General features: G+C 44.7%; 1 protein-coding gene across 1 annotated transcript in view; it reads left to right on the top strand.

Annotated features, from left to right (window-relative positions):
* iglon5 (IgLON family member 5) overlaps positions 1-18,643 on the top strand; it is a 107,081-nt gene that overhangs the window by 78,143 nt on the left and 10,295 nt on the right. Inside the window, exons 2-5 of the mRNA XM_030103196.1 lie at positions 5,159-5,237; positions 9,659-9,891; positions 11,689-11,808; positions 18,481-18,612. Coding sequence (XP_029959056.1) covers positions 5,159-5,237; positions 9,659-9,891; positions 11,689-11,808; positions 18,481-18,612 — 564 coding nt within the window. The remainder of the gene's footprint in view (positions 1-5,158; positions 5,238-9,658; positions 9,892-11,688; positions 11,809-18,480; positions 18,613-18,643) is intronic.

The following is an 18,643-nucleotide window of genomic DNA, read 5'->3' as shown; positions in this document are numbered from 1 at the left end:
GACATCCATTTTGCTTCACCAGCAATTGTGAAAAGTGAGAAACCTGCATATCCATCTTGTTGTGCTGTTTGAGGGAGGCGTCCAGGTGGTTTCTCGCCGCTCGCCCATCACTCTCTCCTCGCTCTCCTGTTGCTCCGTCCCTGACAGGTGGTGCTGAGGGTGGAAGCAGCCAGGAGGGTAGTCTGGGATTTCGTTGATAGGTAGTTCAGGGGCTGAATCAGTCGTCGAGAAGAAGGGAAGAGAAGATAGAGGAAGAGAGCCTGAAAATAGGATTTGATAAAAAATTTTTTTTTTTTTTTTTTTTTTTTTGCAGACAGGGCTGGGAAGTTGGACTTGGGCTGTCTGGTGTTAATAGGATCAGACGATGAAGAGAAAGGAATATCAGTGCCAGTTAATGTTTAATCTCGCATCCCTAACCTCTTGCCTCCAGCCTGCGGCTCCTGGCATCTGATAATCCTTGGGCTGCCGCTCCTCATCATCAAGGTGTCGAAAGGAAGTGCCTCTGTAAATATTTAATTGGCTGCAGCATGCCGTTGTTAATTATGCGGGTGTGACTTTTCCAGGCTCTGCTCCCTGCCCCAGTGTTTCTCTCCCGCTTCATATTTCTCCGCTGCTGTTACCACAACTGCGACATTCCTCCAACTGCTGCAGTAACAGTTGCCGCATCTTTGATTCCATATTCCGCCGGACTCCGCTTTGGCTCGTTCTCACTGACATTCCCTCTCAGGACTTCACCTCAGTTATCTATCGCCACTTCACTCTTGCTCCCTGCGCTAAAGCGCTCTCTTTTTTTTTTTTTTTCATTCACAAAAACCACAAGCAGCCGCTATTAAAACGGATTATTGTTATGGGTTTCACTGTAGCCACTGCTGTTATCCGCGGTGACGCCAGTCACGCTTTCAGAAGTAGCTTTTTCCTCCTCTCCGTGTTTATTTGACCGTCAAGGGCAATGCGAAATAGATGAACAGTACAAAGACAGCCTTTCAAGGACACTGCACGCCAAAGTTGTACAGCTCAATAGAGCTCCACTCATAAGTGTCTGCCAGTAGCAAGTGCAATTACAAACAGGCGCATGTAAAAGTCAAGAGAATACAAATCACATAATGGATGTCTCGTGGGTACGGAGCAAGCAGCCTCGCAACGCTTTCACAGACAAAAGACACAATGCAGGAGAGCAGAGAGACAAAAACGCTGGACCACAAGTGGAGGGAATTATGTGAATGTCTACATATGGGCCAGCGATAGATAAAGTCTTATCCACAGATGAGTTAACCCTTTAAAAAAAAAAAAAAAAAAGACTTCTGCTGTTGTGGGGTGCACAACAACAGAAAGGAGACACAAAAAAGTACAGTATCTGCAAATTAATAGTCTGTCGGCCTAATGGGTTCCTGTGTGTAAAACCTCAGTCGTATCTATAAAATTTTATTCTTTGAAAATGTCAGCTCAAGCTCAAAACTGCGTGCAGACAAAAGCTTGAGGGAGCCGCTTTGGACGACGTTCAAGTCTGTGTTTGTGTGGTCTGGTGTGAAGGTGGGGGGTTCCTTTTTGTGTGTGAAGCAGGTCATAGCAAGGACAAGAGATACCAGTGGCCAGACCAGACTGTATCTGCAGCAGACAGCAGTGAGCGGTGAAACTCAATATGCCGGTGGCCACACTAACACCGGGGGCCGCTGCACTCTTCCACAGACAACAGTGTCCAGAGCTGGCTTTCCATTTCTCCTCTCCTGTCTTTGTTTTAGTCTTGAAGACAAAAAGCTTTCGGTGTGTCTGTTTCCACATTGAAAGTCTGCAGGGTAGTCGATGGCTCCAGCTTCCCCTCCAGGAGCGTCAGCGATCAGAACTCCTCAATCCTCCCGGTGGGCGCAGTTCATCAGCCTGCATGCTGAGCCCCGGGAGGCGGCAGAGAGGGGGAAGAATCTGAGATGGGGATCAATACAGCCTAAACGTAACCCTAGAAATTCGACGTGACGTGTGAAGGATCTGTTGTGGGCTTTCTGAGGCACGCCGGTCGACGCATTCTGGCCTCATTATTGCTCTGTTTGATCATGTCCCTCGTATCTTGCTGGGAACATTTGAATTAATTGCCAGAAAGAGATAAATGTTTGGTGGGAGGTACATTCTGTCATTCAGCCAAATTATATTTGCATTCTGGTTTTTTGCACCCAACATGCGGTGCTGCTTCACTGTCTTTGATCCACAGCAATAATAACCATTTATCTCTATACATAAAAAATGTATTACAGTTTTTTTTGTTTGAATGTCCTGGCTAGTTTTCCCACTGGTACCTCAATGTACAATTTGAGAACTTAATGCTTTTGAATGAGATACTACATCATACAACCCCCAGCCAAAAAAAAAAAAAAACAGATGGCTATATGTGATAATACCAAAACATTGTAGTCAAAGTAATACAGTATTTTTCTCCTATATTTCAGTGTCTTCATTATTATTTCTATTGACTTTTTCTCATCTATAAATACCCATGAAGCTGTGCAGCCTGTTGACTTGCCTTCAGGCGTGGATTTTATGTATCATAGTTTGCAGTCATTTTTTTTTTTTTTAATCCTAATATATAAAAAAAGAAGAAATCCACCTGTCATGTGAGTAATTAAAGCGCTGTTTGCCACACGGTGCTTTTCCTTTACAAGCAAGAGGGAGAAAAAAAAAAGCAGGTCACATCCTCGAACTGCCCGTCGGGCACTGTGCTGAAATCCAGATGCTGATCTAGTTATACCGATGCATTCAAAGTCGGTTGAGGTGATCAGAGAGGGGACACACTGCAGCCAGTATGTGGATAGTGTGCAGAGACTGGATCCTTAATGTGCGTCTCTTTCTCTTTTGCTTGTGTCTGAATGAAATCACATCCGAATTTACCAGTTGGAAAGGTAAAGTAAATTATTTCCATCTGCTGTCATAATGAATCCCTGCTTGCGCGGTTGTATTTGTGCCCAAACTTGCGCGCCTGTGATTTGTGTTGTGATTCAGCGTTGGGGGAAGTGGTGCGGGCTGGATGTGCTGACCTGGTTATCACATCGCTCGCTGCCTCAGAGCGGAGGCTGGGCGATGCAGGTTTTAGAATACAAGGTGCCAATCGAACTGTGAAAATGGGAATTGAGTAGGGAAATGGGAATTGCTCCCCACTGGTTTGTAACCCTCGCCACGTTGTTTGGAGTATTCACCGTGCGCATGCATCATTCATTCATTCAATCAAAACGAGTGCATGGGCAAGGGTCCCTGTGGCTACATTGTCTGATGGGGAGAATGTATTTTCCTCTGTGTGTGTGTGTGTGTGTGAGTATAATTGCATGTGTGGGATAGTTTATTTATGACACACATATTTGAGCCTCAACCTCTGGAACTGAATTGAATTAACCTAAATAAGGTCTAGTCTTTGGAGTACACGGCTTTTGAGCAGCGACAGGAAGCAATTCTCTGTAACATCGTTCCACAGTAAAAACCACTGATAAAATAAACTTTTTATTAGTTTAGTTTTTTTTTGTTTGTTTTTTTAATATTGCCCACATTGGTGAATGTGCCTCACCCCTCCACGACGACTCTCAGAGGGAGGGAGAGTCTGCGCCTCCTTGGCCAGCCGAGACGGCACAGCAGCAGCACCCATTAATGCGATTACAGCTTTTAGCGGGAGATTTTTCAGAGCCAGTTTTCTTTTGAGGCATCATTAGTTTGTTCTCTTTTCTTCTTCCTTGTCGGTATGTCAGTAAACAAATGCGCACGTCCACACTCAGGAGCAGCAGTCACCTAGGCATAGTAAGTGCCCATAAGTGCAAGGAGTGTCGGCGCACAGACACAAAGGTTTACGCAAGAATATATGAATCAACGGCTGCAAATATATTCTGTCTGGCACCACACGGAGAAGAGGCAAACACACTGAAGTTTACAAAAACAGCAACACCGGAATGAAAGCAGGCACAATTAGTCTTTATTTAAGAGATGATAAATGCAGTGTAGTTGGCAGAACTTTCTGCGATGCATTTGGAAATGTTTTGATTAGTCATCCATGATGTGCATTATAATTCAGAGGTCTATCTCATTATTCTCTGTAATCAAATCATGATTCCACAAAGACTCTCCTTTAATTTAAAACCCCACATTTTTCATCCATTTAGAGGTACATTTTTTTGGGTCTCATCTCTTCACTTTCTCTCATACGGCATGTTTAATATATCTTTGGCTTTTTGCTGCTCTGCCATAAACATTGAGATGCTGCTTAGCACCTGACTGCAGCGGCTTCGTTTTATAAAGTCACCGTTTATTAAACCTCTAGGCTAGACAGCAGCTAAAGCCTGTTGAGATATTGGGGTCATATATCAGGCGAAGGGAAGAAAGGATGGAGGGAGGACACCAGCTGAGGTATTGGGTGCCATGCTGTGTGTTGGCAGAGTTCAGACGGACAGAGCCAAGCGCCTCACTGGGAAGCAGCTCGCCTCAGCGGGCTATATTAATGCCATCGTATAAGTTCTTTGGTTATCTTTGTTTTCAGTCCCGGGCAAGTTGACCAAAACGGTTTCAAACTGTTCGAGTATATTTTCTCTCACCTCAGAACGCCAGACACTCACAGCTGCCGAGTTTGTGTTTCGTCTTCGGGTAATGACTCTCAGGATGTGTGTCTGCTCTTGTGTGAGTTTGTAATGTATGTTTGTGCTTTTGTAAGCATAGCGTCGACGCTGTGTTTGTGTGTGTGTGTGTGTGTGTGTGTGTGTGTGTGTGTGTGTGTGTGCGCGTGTGTGTGTGTATTGGTAGGCAGGATGAGCATCCCTTCTGTTACTGTTGCTGTCCCTTCATTTCACGCTCCGGCAGCTCCGCGTGAATCCTCTTCCCCTGGCTCATTATCGGTGCTGTTCAATGAACGTGCATCCCACCAGAATGCAGGGGGAAAAACCAAATCATTATTCAAGTATGGGGGTCAGTGCAGACATTGTGACTCTTTTGTTTAGTGTATTTATTACTTTCCCTTCAGAAATAAGGAAGCGGGATGCAGGACACATCCCCCGCTCCAAATGACTTGTGGTGCGGCGGCGGCGGCAGCGGCGGCAGAACCCGACGCACCTGAGATTGATGAACGGCAGCGGGGCGTCATGCTGTCGTTACCGGATGCTCATTGCTCTCCTCTCGTTTCTTTTTTTTTTTTTCTTGCCAGGGTCCAGTGTGAACGGAGCAGAATTCGGACACCTTCCGGACAACATCACGGTGCTGGAAGGCGAAAGCGTCACTTTGAGGTATCTCCTGATCCTACCTGCAGCCACCCGCCACCTGCCACGCCGGTGTAATTGCCAATTCTCTGTCTCATAACTTCAATTAAGCATCCCACACTGTGACATATTTTCCAGCTCTGTCTGTCCAAGGTAATTGAAAAATAATGTCTTTCAAACTTCACATGGTGAAACCCAGCGTTTCTGATGTAGACGTAACAGTAATGATGCACCGGTCACCTCGGTGGGTCGTCTTTGTCCAACCACACCTGCTTAAATCCCAGCGATGCAGTGGAAATCATCGCTCTCTCCACCTCCCACCCGACAAGCAGCAAAAACAGCCAGCTTGCTTTTTTTCCCCCTTGCATGGATGTGACATGGCGTGGCGGTGAACTCAGCAGTGCCAAAAAAAAAAAAAAAAAAAAAATCTAAGTCAACATTGTTTTCATCACCTTTATCCGCCGGTCCAACAACTTTACTTTGAGCAAATTTCTTTTTTAAGTTCTTTTTTTTTTCCTTTGAAAGAAGAGCCACTTTCCAGGAAAATCAAAAATGTTGTTCCGAAGCCAAATACAGTCCTGTCAATATTTGTCAACATCAACATGTCTCTCTCAAAGTTGAAAATCAAAGAACTTAAACCGCTGATCTATATTGTCGTCAAGCCGCGTAGCCCGGGGTGTTCTGTTAATACTGTGAGGTCTGATCTACCGGATTTATCTTGGTGTTTTCACACCTAAATCCTCAAACTGAAGGCACCGGGTTTGTGAAATTCTGGGCTTCAAATGTGACATTTTTCTTCCCTCACAGTTTGGAATCAAACAGAGCAGTGCAGTCAACTGAAACGACACATTTTCTTATCAGATATAGGTTTGGGTTTGCCGGACAGAAGCAGCTGTCAAAGAAATTACCTCAGAGCTGTATAAATAAACTTAATTTTGATGAAAAATTACATTTACATCATTACTTATTCATAGTCATTCATTTTCATCCTTGTCCCTTGTAGCACTTTTATTTTTTGATATTCCTTCGATGATAATAGTCCTTTTAAGAATGAGTCTGCTGTGCAAATAAAACTAAAAAGTCTATTTAAATAATTGGAAAGCTTGGCAAAGCTTCAGGGAGTCACGGTGGAGGAACCGAGGGGCCACAGGCGGCTCCAGAGCCGCGGGTTGCAGACCCCTCGAGAACCCCCTTTGGCAGCTGCCAAAACAGCCCGGACCCACCGAGGCATGGACTCAGCTGGATGGTTGAAGCTGCTCTGCGGCTCCTCGGTTTTAGCTGTAGATCCTTTAAGCCCATTAGTCTGTGAGGTGAGCCTCCATTGGACTGCATGCATCAGTGAACCTTGGCCATCTTTGACCACATGACCGGTTCCTGCTTTTTCCCCCTTTGAACCACTTTCAATTGATGCTGAGCGCTGCAGACCGGCAACAGTTTTTGGAGATGCTCTGACCCGACGTCTAACCATCAGCATATTGCCCCAGTCAAACTCGATTAAATTCTTGGACTTGGCCTTTTATTCCTGCTGCTGGAACGTCGGCGTTCAGGACAAAATGTTCGCTCATTTATTCCTGCCAGTGACAGCTGTCACGATGAAGAGATAATCACAGTTACTTACCTGTCGGTTATAATGTTATGGTTGATAGGTGTTTCTGCCAGAACTTACACGTGCAGTGAAGCAGTCATACAATCATATGCACATGAATATGTATGAACACACAGCTGTGAATATAACCTATGTGCCATCATGCAGTCAAACACATAAGGCAAGACGCACTCTCTTTCATAAAAATACACAAAAACAGGCATTAAATCTGGAACAATTAGTCTTCATTGAAGAGATTCTTTCATTCTGATTGCCAACAGATCTGTCAGTATTTGCCAACATCAAGTCCTTGTCAAAGTTGAAAGTCAAAGAACTTAAACTGCTGATCTGTACTGCAGACAAGACACGTCGCCTGAAGGCGTTTTGTTGATGCTGTGAAGCCACGCCGAGTGTTTATCTTGATGTTTTCACACATGAACCCTCGACCTGAATGCACCGGGTCCATGCATCAAATATAACACAGAAACCGTGGAGCACACCAATTTCTATCATTAGATGTGTGTGTGTTACAGCAAATAATAGCCGTCAAAGAAATGACTAAAGAGCTTTATAAATAAACTTCATTTAGATGTAAAATCACTGTTGCTCGAGTGGCACAAATACTCGTGTTGTGCTTGAGACAGTGCAGTCGTGTTAGTTTTGATGCGGGCCATTAAGAAAAGGCACGTTTGATGCTATTATGGTGTTCATTTCCTCTGGGCTTGCAGTCCTGTAGCAACATCATCAGCGCATAAGTGATTAATTTTAAAAATAGATTAATAGAGCGATTGTTCACAGATAATAGATTTTTATGATGGGATTTCTTACTGTGGTGTTTTCTTATCTGAACCTACCAGCCGCAGAGATGCAGCTAATCTTAATCAATATCATGTTTGTTCATTTACTTATTTATTTGTTTGTAATGGCTCTGAGGTGATGAGATGACCTGAACAGCAGCTCCGTGTCCTGCAGCCTGTTTATCAAAGACTTTCAAACTTACCTGTGTCGTGGTTGTTATTGTTGTGTCCCTGCCACCTACTTGGCAAGTGATCTAACATCTACCTCAAAGGTATTTATCCAGGTCATATTAATTAAACATAAACAAAGATTTCAGGAGCATATCATTAAACTAGTTGAAGCTGGGTAAGGACATCTAGTGGCCAAGCTCAGAAAATAAGTACCATGTTGAAGACATATTCACTAGAAAACACAAGTTTATTCTTTTTTTTTAACATTTACAGATCGTAATATATTTTCCTCATATGACTTGAATGTAATTCTTTTGAATCATGTTATTTCAGCGAGTGCTTGGAAACCCAGGTGACTTGAATTGTTTGTATCTTTAATCATATAAATATCCAGATGCAGCTACTCATTAAAGTGACATATGATTAATTCACATGATTTATTGTTCCTGATACTAGAATATGACAAAACTCTGGAATATCTCTTGTAGCAGATATGATATCACAGTCACAGAAAGTATTAAAAAGGTTCCAACTTGATGGATTTCATTCTGTAATAAAAAAAAATGGCTGAATATTTCAGACAGGTTTAATTAAAACAAATGTACAGGAAAGAAAGTAATTCTTCTTAATCGAGAAGGAAATGTGTTGAATTGTACTGTAGATTTTGCCAACAGTGTTCCACTCCTAATCAAGAAAACCGTCACACAAAAAAAGAACAGTTTTGATGCCAGTGATCAATATTCTAAAATGCATTAGAGCTCTCTAGTGTCCAGTGTGTGGTTCATGAAGACAGTCGGCAGCTTCATGCTGGAGTCATAAACATGGTGTTGATTTTCAGCTCAAGAAAACTGTTGACTTAAAGCAAACTGCCGGACTCTGACAGCTGGACTTCCTGCTGCTGCTGCTGCTCTCTGACCTGTTTTTACTTCTCGTTACCATCAAAAGCCTGGTTCTGCTCAAGGGTTCTCTCTCAAGAAATGACGCCATTTGCCCCGACGATCGCCGATTCACGCAGCTGGGACTCATAAATCTACCAGTTGGTAGCATTCACATGAACCCATACAGTGACTCTAATTAATATCACAATGTTTTCATCAGGATAAACCAACACAGAGATTAAATTACATTTGAACAGTTATTATTATTAGATATTTTTCAACAGGAATGGAAATTCACCTTTCCTTGTAGCTTGCTATCTATTTAAGTTACCCTCATGTCTGGCTATTTTCATTTTAACTCTGATAAGGCTTATTGATTACAGACGGCATCATTCGGAAACACATTTTTCTTGTGCAATATACGTTTAAATAAATGCTATTTGTTTGACGTCATATCGGCTTGTTGGAGCTCATGAAATTTCCCACCGTGGCAGTGAAAGTTTCCTGCTTGACGGCATTTAGCTTCTCTTAATCGCTTTGTTTTAATGCATTCCCTTTATTTCCTTGTAAAGCGCTGTGAATTGCCTTGTGTCTGAACGGTGCTATATAAATATATTTGCTTTGCCTTGCCTAGACTCCCACAGGAAGTGGGATCCTTCCCACATCCCAGCCAGTCATCAGCACAACACACCATTACTCCTGTGGGATGTTTGTTTATTGTTACGACGTTGGATACCATCAAATTAATGTCACAAATGCCGTTACTTAAATAGGAAATTGAGTTGAATTGAGGGCAGAGTGGATGGTAGACTGACTAAACACTGTCCTCAAGTGTATCGGTGCACTTAAAGCGTTTATATTGTTCTTTTCTGATTTAATCTTTTATTTTTGTTTGTTTGTGTTTCTCCATTTCCACCTTAATGAGGGGAAATTTTAAGGAACATACTTTCAGCTCAATGTAGAAACGAGTTAATGAACAATGACACATTCCGCTCTTCACTTCCTGTCGTCCGGCAGATGTCGGATCGACGAGGAGGTGACCCACAAGGCCTGGCTGAACCGCTCCAACATCCTCTTCACCGGGACGGACAAGTGGTCGCTGGACAAGCGTGTGACTCTGATCAACAGCAACAACAGCGATTTCTCCATCCATATCGACAAAGTCCAAGTGGCCGACGAGGGGCCCTACACCTGCACCTTCCAGGCCAACAACAAGCCTCGCATTGCCCACGTCTACCTCATCGTCCAAGGTCAGTCAGGGAATTCATTATACCTCGCCGTAAAACGCGCGCAGTTGCCCCAGGTAATTTCTGTAATGTGCAGATTTGATTGCCACTGAGGTGGCACAAAAACATTTACAGTGCCCATGGTACTGTAAGCTGCCTTGGATTCACTAAACATTTACAGTGCCCATGGTACTGTAAGCTGCCTTGGATTCGCTAAATGGTTTAATTATGTATATTGTTATTCATCCAAGCATGGCGTCGTCTACTGGGTGTGATTGAGGTTCGACATCAGGGGAAGTAATTAGGAGTTTCTCTGTGGTTACGTTTCAGTGTTTCTTTTCCGTTAAATCACACTTAAATATATGATTAAAATTTATGATAGACTACTTCCTCATTAAAGTTTACGACGCATCTGTATTTAAGGTTGGTATTTATGCCCCTATCAAAGGCAAATTACTTACATCTTGAAAACTGTGTGCGTGTGTCTTGAGGAAAGTAAGCCAAGCACAATTGACAGATAAGCGGAGAGACGATTGTGAGCGGAGCCGAGCCCAGCTCCATTTGTTATTTTCCTGCGGCCCATTAAGGTTACTTGTCTTTATAAACAGAAAGCCAGGTAGATCAGATGGATGAGGCCGTGTGCCGGGGAGAAGAGGTATACAGGAGGCTGTCCGACTGCCTGAGTAAATAACTGACAGTGCAGGACCAAGACTTGGGTTCAGTCATCAAGTCAGCGGCTAAGTGAGTGAGAGTCTCAGTGATCCTGAGCGACATGATGTATCGATGCAGGACTGCCTCCAGAATGGATCCCAGACCTTTCCCTCCGCGCCTTTGTCAATCTGCATGAATATTTTGCTGCCACACACGGTTAATGGAATGAAACCTCTCATATCTAACAGCAACCATGAGGTACAGTCTGATAGGAAAAAAGAAAATAATAATAATAATGCTTGTTTGCAGCTCACAGGTGAACAAGTCAATGTCACCCTCTTTCCTAAAAGAGGCTCCACGTTGCACTGCAGCACAACCTCTTGTCTGCCGGGCCCAAAACTTGCCACAGATGACCACACATACCCAATTATATCCCCAATTCCAGTCGCCTGCAATTGCAGACCTAGCTTGATATCACACAAAATAATTACACCCTCAAGTCAGTGCATCAAGCAGGAGGAGCTTCGCCGCGGCTCCAATCTGTGCTTTATCGCTGCGAGTATTCAACTCCAGCAAGATACAGAGAAGGATCCTCAGTAGATGTCTTGCAAGGAAAAAAAAAAAAAAAAAAAAAGCAATCTCAGGGCCAGGCTCATTAAAAACAATGATAATGGGCCATTTAAATTCAAGGGCCATCTTGTTATCAAACTAGCTACATGCACACCATCCTAACACTTTGAGTTTGAGGGCAAAGCAGTATTCAAGGGTGGTCATTTGCCTAAAAAGTAGAAGCAAAAAAAAAAAAAAGAAAAAAATTCTCCCTCCAACACTTTTACAAATGTCCATTTCTTTAAAGATCAAATTAGAATCGATGTCAGGCGAAGGAGAGGGAGGCTTTAATGCCCATTTGCAGCAATTTGGAATTCAGTGCATTTTAAGTAGACGGTCAAGCATATTGTTGCACAGTTCAGTAAGCACTCGGGCACAGCTCATTAATCAGCTGATTGCCTGTCTGTCCACGGTGCAGAGATTTGCATTATATTTTAAACACCTTTACAGGCTGTATTACCACACCTTATCAATAATGGATGCCACCGGAAAAGGTGATTTTAAGGTCATATTTTAATAGCATGATCTTGTTTTATTTTATTTTTTTCATTTTTTTCCCAGTGCCAGCCAGAATCGTCAACATCTCGAAAAATGTTTCGGTGAACGAGGGAGAGAATGTAAACCTGTACTGTCTGGCAGTCGGTCGACCTGAGCCCACCGTCACCTGGAAGGACCAGAAATGTGAGCCCCCCCCTTCTTGTTTGCTTGTCTTCAGATCCACTGCTCTCGTGTTCTCCGCTTCACCTTTATCTCTTGTCTTTAAGTTCATCCCTCACCCAGTTTCGCCCGTTGAGGTCTTTTATTTCTTTTTCTTTTTTTTTTTTCCGCCCAGCCTATAGGCCTATTAGCATTCCTCTCATGTCTGCGTCTTTATCCCTCGTTCGTGTGTCATCATTCTTAAACCCAGCTGTTTAGTCTGTCCCTGACTTAAATTCGCGCTCCTGCTTTTTTTCCCCAATGTCCCAGTGTTTTGTCCCAAATAACCACACATTATACATAATTATTCCCACCGCGCTGCCTGTAATCATCAGCATCTGTCTTCATCTACCCTGTCAATGGGTATCACGGTGTGAACAGACAATTCTGGCGTTAAATCAGCTGTTTTCAGCGTCTGTCGGCGTGAGGAACCACCGCTGCTTCTGGGTGGTCGGGACGCACGACTCGAAGTCAGATCTGTTTGATCTGATCTGCACAGCGTCTAATCTGCATGTGCTCCCACTATGATCATCATTAGTCTCTGAAGTTGGACTAAACGACCTTCACAAAGCCTCCAGAGTTTTGTTTCTCAGCTGTTTCCCCGAGTCGCCGCATGTTTTAGATGCCTCCCCGCCTCCGACACATTTGATTCAAATGAATGACTCGCCATTAAGCTCCACAGAAACCTGATAACAGCCCACTTATTTGAGGCAGCACAGAGCACAGGGATGTCACAACACCAGAGATTGGGGAGTTTTAGCATTATTACTGTAATTGGCAGTGCTGTGTCACCTGTTAGGAACATAAAGGAAAATGCCATCTATTTAATATGCCACTGTGTTACGACTCAGTATTCCTGAGTGTATTCTATGTGTCTGTTTTTTGCGGAAAAGGTTATCACATAACTCAGCTGTATTCTTCTTTCTCTCTCAAGTAGGATAAAGCTTAGGATTCTTGTGACCAGTGAGTGAAGTCTGAACAGAAAAACTTTGTTTGTTGTGTTTGAAATCGATATGTGCATGTGTGTCAGAAACTTTAACATCTTCTGTAGAACTTCTGAATCTGACAGCCGGAACACAATGAGGATTATTATTTTAGATGTTCCAGTGTTTTGAAAGTCGTGGCTAAAGTGCTTTTCACGCCACCATTATTGGCTGACTTGTAGTCGACTGCAGCAGCAGCGGCAAAAGATGAAATGCGGCATCCGGGCTGCAGTAATAAATAGGTCAGTGTGAAGAGCCGCTCGACCCCCTGTAATTACACTGGTCTCCAATAAACCTACAACCCACTGTACTGGTGCAGTCATTAGCTGACTGGTGTTGTGCTGGTCGTCCTCCACCGTGTGTGTGTGTGTGTGTCCCCTGGTGAGCTCGATATGAACACAATGTCCTCCTCTGCACGGTTATAGTGTTTGTGAACCTACACAATGTAGCGCCATACCTCAGGCAGGGAACGAGCCCTGTAGTGATTACACCCACACACACACACACACACAGACACACACGCTTCTGCAGATGCGCAAATGCACAGAGGAAAGAAAAGGGTGCATGAACACACACCTGCAGCACACGCGCACACACACACACACACAGACGTTAACATCACATACTCTGTGCAGTTGTCCTCACTTGAAACCCTACAGCATTTCTCCTCTGTCAGCAGTAATCCTCCCTCTAACCGCGCCCACCACCATCTCGCACTATCCGCCCCCCCCCCCCCCCCCCCCCCCCCCCCCCCCCCCCCCCCCCCCCCCCCCCAATAACCCCCTCAGCTCGCGGAGGAAGAGATAGGGCCCGCATTACTATTCTGCGGGAGTCTCGGCTACCAAGCCATCGGTTGCGGGAGGCTGGGGGCGGTGGAGGAAAGGAGGGAGGGGGGGTGGTCGAGCCCAAAGAAACAGCAAGAAGCTGCTGGCCATCTGTCCCCATTACTCAGTGAGTACATGGAGGAGCTGCAGGGAGGGGCAGGGAGGAGAAGAGTGCATGAGGAAGAGGGAGAGTGTGTGTTTGTGTGTGTGTGGAACAGGAGCCCCCATCCCACCAGAGGTGAAAAGGACCCCTCCAAAGACTCTGACCCCTTCACAACTTGACTCAGTCGCCACAGTCCTGCCTCACAGTAACACCGCTCTGCTCTGTGATTTGCAGGCGCCGCCTCCTGCGTCTTCGCCAAGGCGGAGATACGATCACTCTCACTGGCATCCGTCAGTTGACCTGCACAGACACACTCAGGCATTTTGTCTCATTGAGTTAAACACACCAGGCTTATCATTTGACATACCATCCATTAACCCCCCCACCCCTCCCGGCACACAGACTCAACAGGAGTACATGTTCACCGTCGCGGCCGGCAGACAGGCGGCTGTGCTTTTACTTCAAGCTAACATGTCAGCGATTGAAATGATAGGTAGAAACATGGCACATTTACCCTTTTGTAGTTCTGACAACTTGTTTACAATCACCGGTAGCGGACCGCTCTGTGATATTTCTGGTGGGTGTTACGTGGACCCGTGCAGTGGACTCAACAACAGAGAGGTATAATTAAAATATGGCTCGCTTTGAATTCATCACAGAGGTGGGCAGTGGTAAGTGGAGGCGAATTAGTCGAGGGTACAGGCTTAAACGCCGTGGCTATGAGTGCATTAGAGGATCTGTCAGATAAACGGCGCACGCTGGCGAGTATTTATACTAAGTAAAGGTAATGAGGGACAGGTGGTGTGGGAATCAGGAGCAGGTGTGCAGGTAGGTGGGCACTCAGGTGACAGGAAAGAAGGGGAAGTCTGAAGGCATCCAGCTGATAAGTGGAAAAAAGATATGTTTTGATTGTAGCTGCTCAAATAAAAAATATCAATTCAAAAAAATCTTCCTTAGCTTAGATTGAAGCAGCATGAATCAGTTTTTCATCCTATTTTTCTCCAATTAGCTTATAAAAGATTCCAGATTCGTTTCAGATATTGACAACAAGATGACTCTTTAAAATTGCCGAATGTAGATTTTTAAAAGAGAGTGAGCACTTTGGTTGTTGGGAACAATTTTTAGTAAGGGATTAATACACGTTAGTGAGCTTTAACGTCGGCGGGACAGTGTGCAGCATGTAGGATTAGCTCAAACCAAAGTACTGCGGCTGTGCTTATGCTTATGAAAGAACATGTCACCAAGCCTGCCTTTATATTCTGAATCATCTCAGCGGGAGCTGAATAAGCCTCATCGGGCTTTAGTCAGATAATACCCTTCTGTGGTATCAATGTATTGTTGGGTTTGATTTTTTTTTTCTCTCTCTCTCTCTCATGGGGTTTGTTGACCATAAAAACAGACAATTGAGAATTGTTGTTTTTTTGAAAATGAAGTTTTTTTGGGGGAAAAAAAGGATTTCATGCAACAGTCTTAGCAGAATGTAACATGATTTTACCTGAGACCCTCAAATGAAATGCATGAGTCTTTCAGAAATAAGTACAGCTCATGGTAGTATGTGTTTGTGCTTGTTCTCTTCCTATTATCAAGTAAATTTTGGGCCGACTACTCTTTTTGTAAATCTGTGCTCCTCAGCCAAGTTTGCTGGAACAGTCCGTCCCAGACAAATTGACCGTAATTTATTTAATTATTTAGAAATCTCATTAAAACCAAACTTTTTAGATAAAGCCCTGAAAGATGTGTTTTATCTCTCTGTTTTGACACAACCCTTTTATTACTGTCACCGCTGACTAACTGCCGGGCATGCTCCTCATAACCAGAACTCCTGGACCAACAATAATACCTAGAAAAATTCTACAATAAATGTGCCCAGTCTTGCATGCAGCCTACGATGGAGGCCACATGTCAGTGTTTCAGCACGTTAAAACCTTCGGCAACACCTTGACAGTTTTCCCAAACGCCTTGATATAATTGCTACAAAGACCTTTGGCTTAAAAGAATGCATCTTTAAGGTGCAGAAATAAGGAATTACGTTGTGCTTTCAAAACACAGACAATGCAAACGGCCTTAATGGTGTTTACATAAATGTTGCCTCGGGTTCTAATAGGTTAATTAGCATAGCCTCCCGATGTCGCTCTGCATTGTATCTAATCCATTGTTGCTGAACTGACTCTCCTCCATTATAAATATATTTTATCTCTGATGCATGTAGTAAGATAAATGCGACACTGTTTTACATGGTGACTGGTGTTTTTGTTGTTGGGGTTTTTTTCTGTATATTTTATGATTGTAAAACAGTGAGTGGTGTTTTCATGTCATTTACTTGACAGTGGACATCAAAATCATCCCAAACATTGTTGAATTGTGCTGCACTTCACACTGCGTGTATTAATAATACAAACACTGCTGAACAAAAATCATGTATTGATGAAAAAAAAAACAATTTGATACGGTGTAAACTATCAGGGAAAAATGTGAGAAAGGTCTTTTTAAAGCATCGGGATGAAGCACTCGGCTGAATGGACTTTCCCTGCTTAAATTCAGCTGTTTCCTTTACCTCAGATAACACCCGTTTCATCCCCAAACAACAGGTTTCACCGCCTGTCAGCCTGTCCATCTTCCTCTGTTTTAACCTGACATCAGACCTTTCTGGGCCGACGCTCGTTTTTGTAATGGGAATGGATAAGAGGAGCAGGGAAATCAAGTGCCCAGATGATGTAGTCCAGCTCAAAGTGCTGGCGGGGAAATAGAGCGCCGCTTTGCTCTGTCGGACAGGCCAGAACTCCTGATCTGCCCCCCGCCTCCTCCACCTCCTCAATCGCGCACCTCCTCGCCCGCCGTCTCTTCTCAGGCGCAATCCAGCTATCTCTGGTGGTCAGGAGTCGGGCTCCTTCAAAAGCCATAAGTGCTTGATGGAGCTGCGTTTTACAGGCCATTGTGGGAGCGCCAGGGCCGGGCTCCGCTCAGATATGATCTCCCCACCGAAGAGAGGAGAGGTGTGCAGCGCAGGTCCAGAAACCCCGGGGGACGGAGGGGAGGAGAAGAAAGGCCGAGTGCTGCCTTCGCGCTGTCACGTTACATCACACGTCGGTGAAAAGTCCATGAAAAAACCCCAAGCACATCAAATAACCAACTCGACATCTCTCACTATTTCCCGTCTCCATGCTGTTGTTTCTGTCCCTTTCTTTTATCTTCATATCGGTGTATATCAGGGCCCTCGCATCTCCGGCAAACTCCCACTCTCCGTGCCTGTAATGTGCACTCTAGCGCTCAATTGCTCTCGTTTTTTTTTTATTTTTCTTTGTCCTTTTTATTTCTTGGAACTCATCTGTAACAGCTTTGTGTGTGTATTTTCTCCAGTGTTAGTCTGATTTTATCTTCCTTCTTCCCCGTTCCCCCTCCCTCGCTGCCTCAGCTCAGCCCCCCCCCGCCCCTCCCCTTCCTGCAGAAGTTGGGTGCTCTTGCCTGCTTGACAGAGATGTCACGAGAGAGCTGCATTTATTAGACTAATAAAATGAGTGAATAACATTGCACCCACTCCACCCCGGCGCCCTGCGCCCGCCCTCCCGCCCGCCCGCCCCGCGGCCGCTCGCACGGCACAGGCACCCATCGCCTGCTCAGACTCCGCCGCAGCAGCTGCAAATAATCGTCTCCAGCTCAGTAGCCGCACTAATAATCCTCCAGTATAATCTTCAATTAGAACCGCCGCACTAATCTCTGACAGGAATAATCGTGGCGTTTAGCGTCTTTTTTCGCCGGTGTGTGTTTGTGTGGCGCTCGGGAGCCCGTCGGTGTGTTTGTGCGGGGGAAGCGAAGGTCCGCTGATTGACAGTGGTTCGGTGCATGTTTTGTGGAGGAGGCCTTTGAAAGGGGAAAGTGAGCTTCAATTTAAGAGCTGGATTTCCTTGTTAGTGCCGAGATTATATATTATGTCGTGTTCCACAGTCTGACTTCTTTAATGGGGTAAAGGGAGGGAAAAAAGGTCTAATGGTTTTGGAGGCTGCGAGACAGCTGGCTGCTGAGACTTGCAGAGAGGAGGGAGTGCGCGCTCATTCGTCTTCTCTCTCTCTCATTCTCTCTCTCTCTCTCTCTCTCGCTCTCTCTCACTGCTGCTGTGGAGCCAATAACACCCCCAGCATCCTTTCCCTCACATGAAGGAGCAATAACTTGTTGCCCGTCCCCTCGACTCTCCCCCTCTGCAGCGATTCTATGCCTCTTCATCGCCCACGGAAAAAAAAAAGAAAAAGAGCCAAAGTGTGAGACTGACTAATTTGGTTTTGGGAGCACCTGGGAGTTTGTCAACATCAAATAACAACCAAATATTCTTCTCGCTATGTAATGTGGTGAATGAGCTGTCTCCCCCTGTGTGCTGGGCTTAGAAGCAAAGCTTACAATTTCCCCTGACACTTTGAAAGTAATGGTGTCAGCGTTGTCAGATTGTGTTTACTGACTTTACACAGCAATTCAACAACTGACCTATTATTTTACACAACTGTACACACACACACACACACACACACACACACACACACATATATTTATATTTATATACATATCGTGATTACACCAGAATTACTTTTTTGACGATATCACATACTGAACTTTCTCATGTTACATTGTTTTTCTGCGTTTTATCCAGCCTTTTTCTGCATAAATGGTCTGCGTCAGTCCGCCTGCAGCTGTGAAGTAAACCGTCAACCATTTCATTTGATGTGTGGTCACCTTTTGCACCTCTGCCTTGCTCCATCAGACGGGATGGTGAGTGAGGGCGAGTTCCTCGACATCACGGAGATCAAGAGGCAGCAGGCCGAGGACTACGAATGCATCACCAACAACGGCGTGGCGCCGCCCGACCAGCGCAAGGTCAAAGTCACAGTCAACTGTGAGTATCCCCCCCCGTGCCCCCCTCCATG

Source organism: Salarias fasciatus, chromosome 11, assembly GCF_902148845.1.
Source record: "Salarias fasciatus chromosome 11, fSalaFa1.1, whole genome shotgun sequence".
NCBI classification, from domain to species: Eukaryota; Metazoa; Chordata; class Actinopteri; order Blenniiformes; family Blenniidae; genus Salarias; species Salarias fasciatus.
This window is presented reverse-complemented; position numbering and strand designations above follow the sequence as displayed.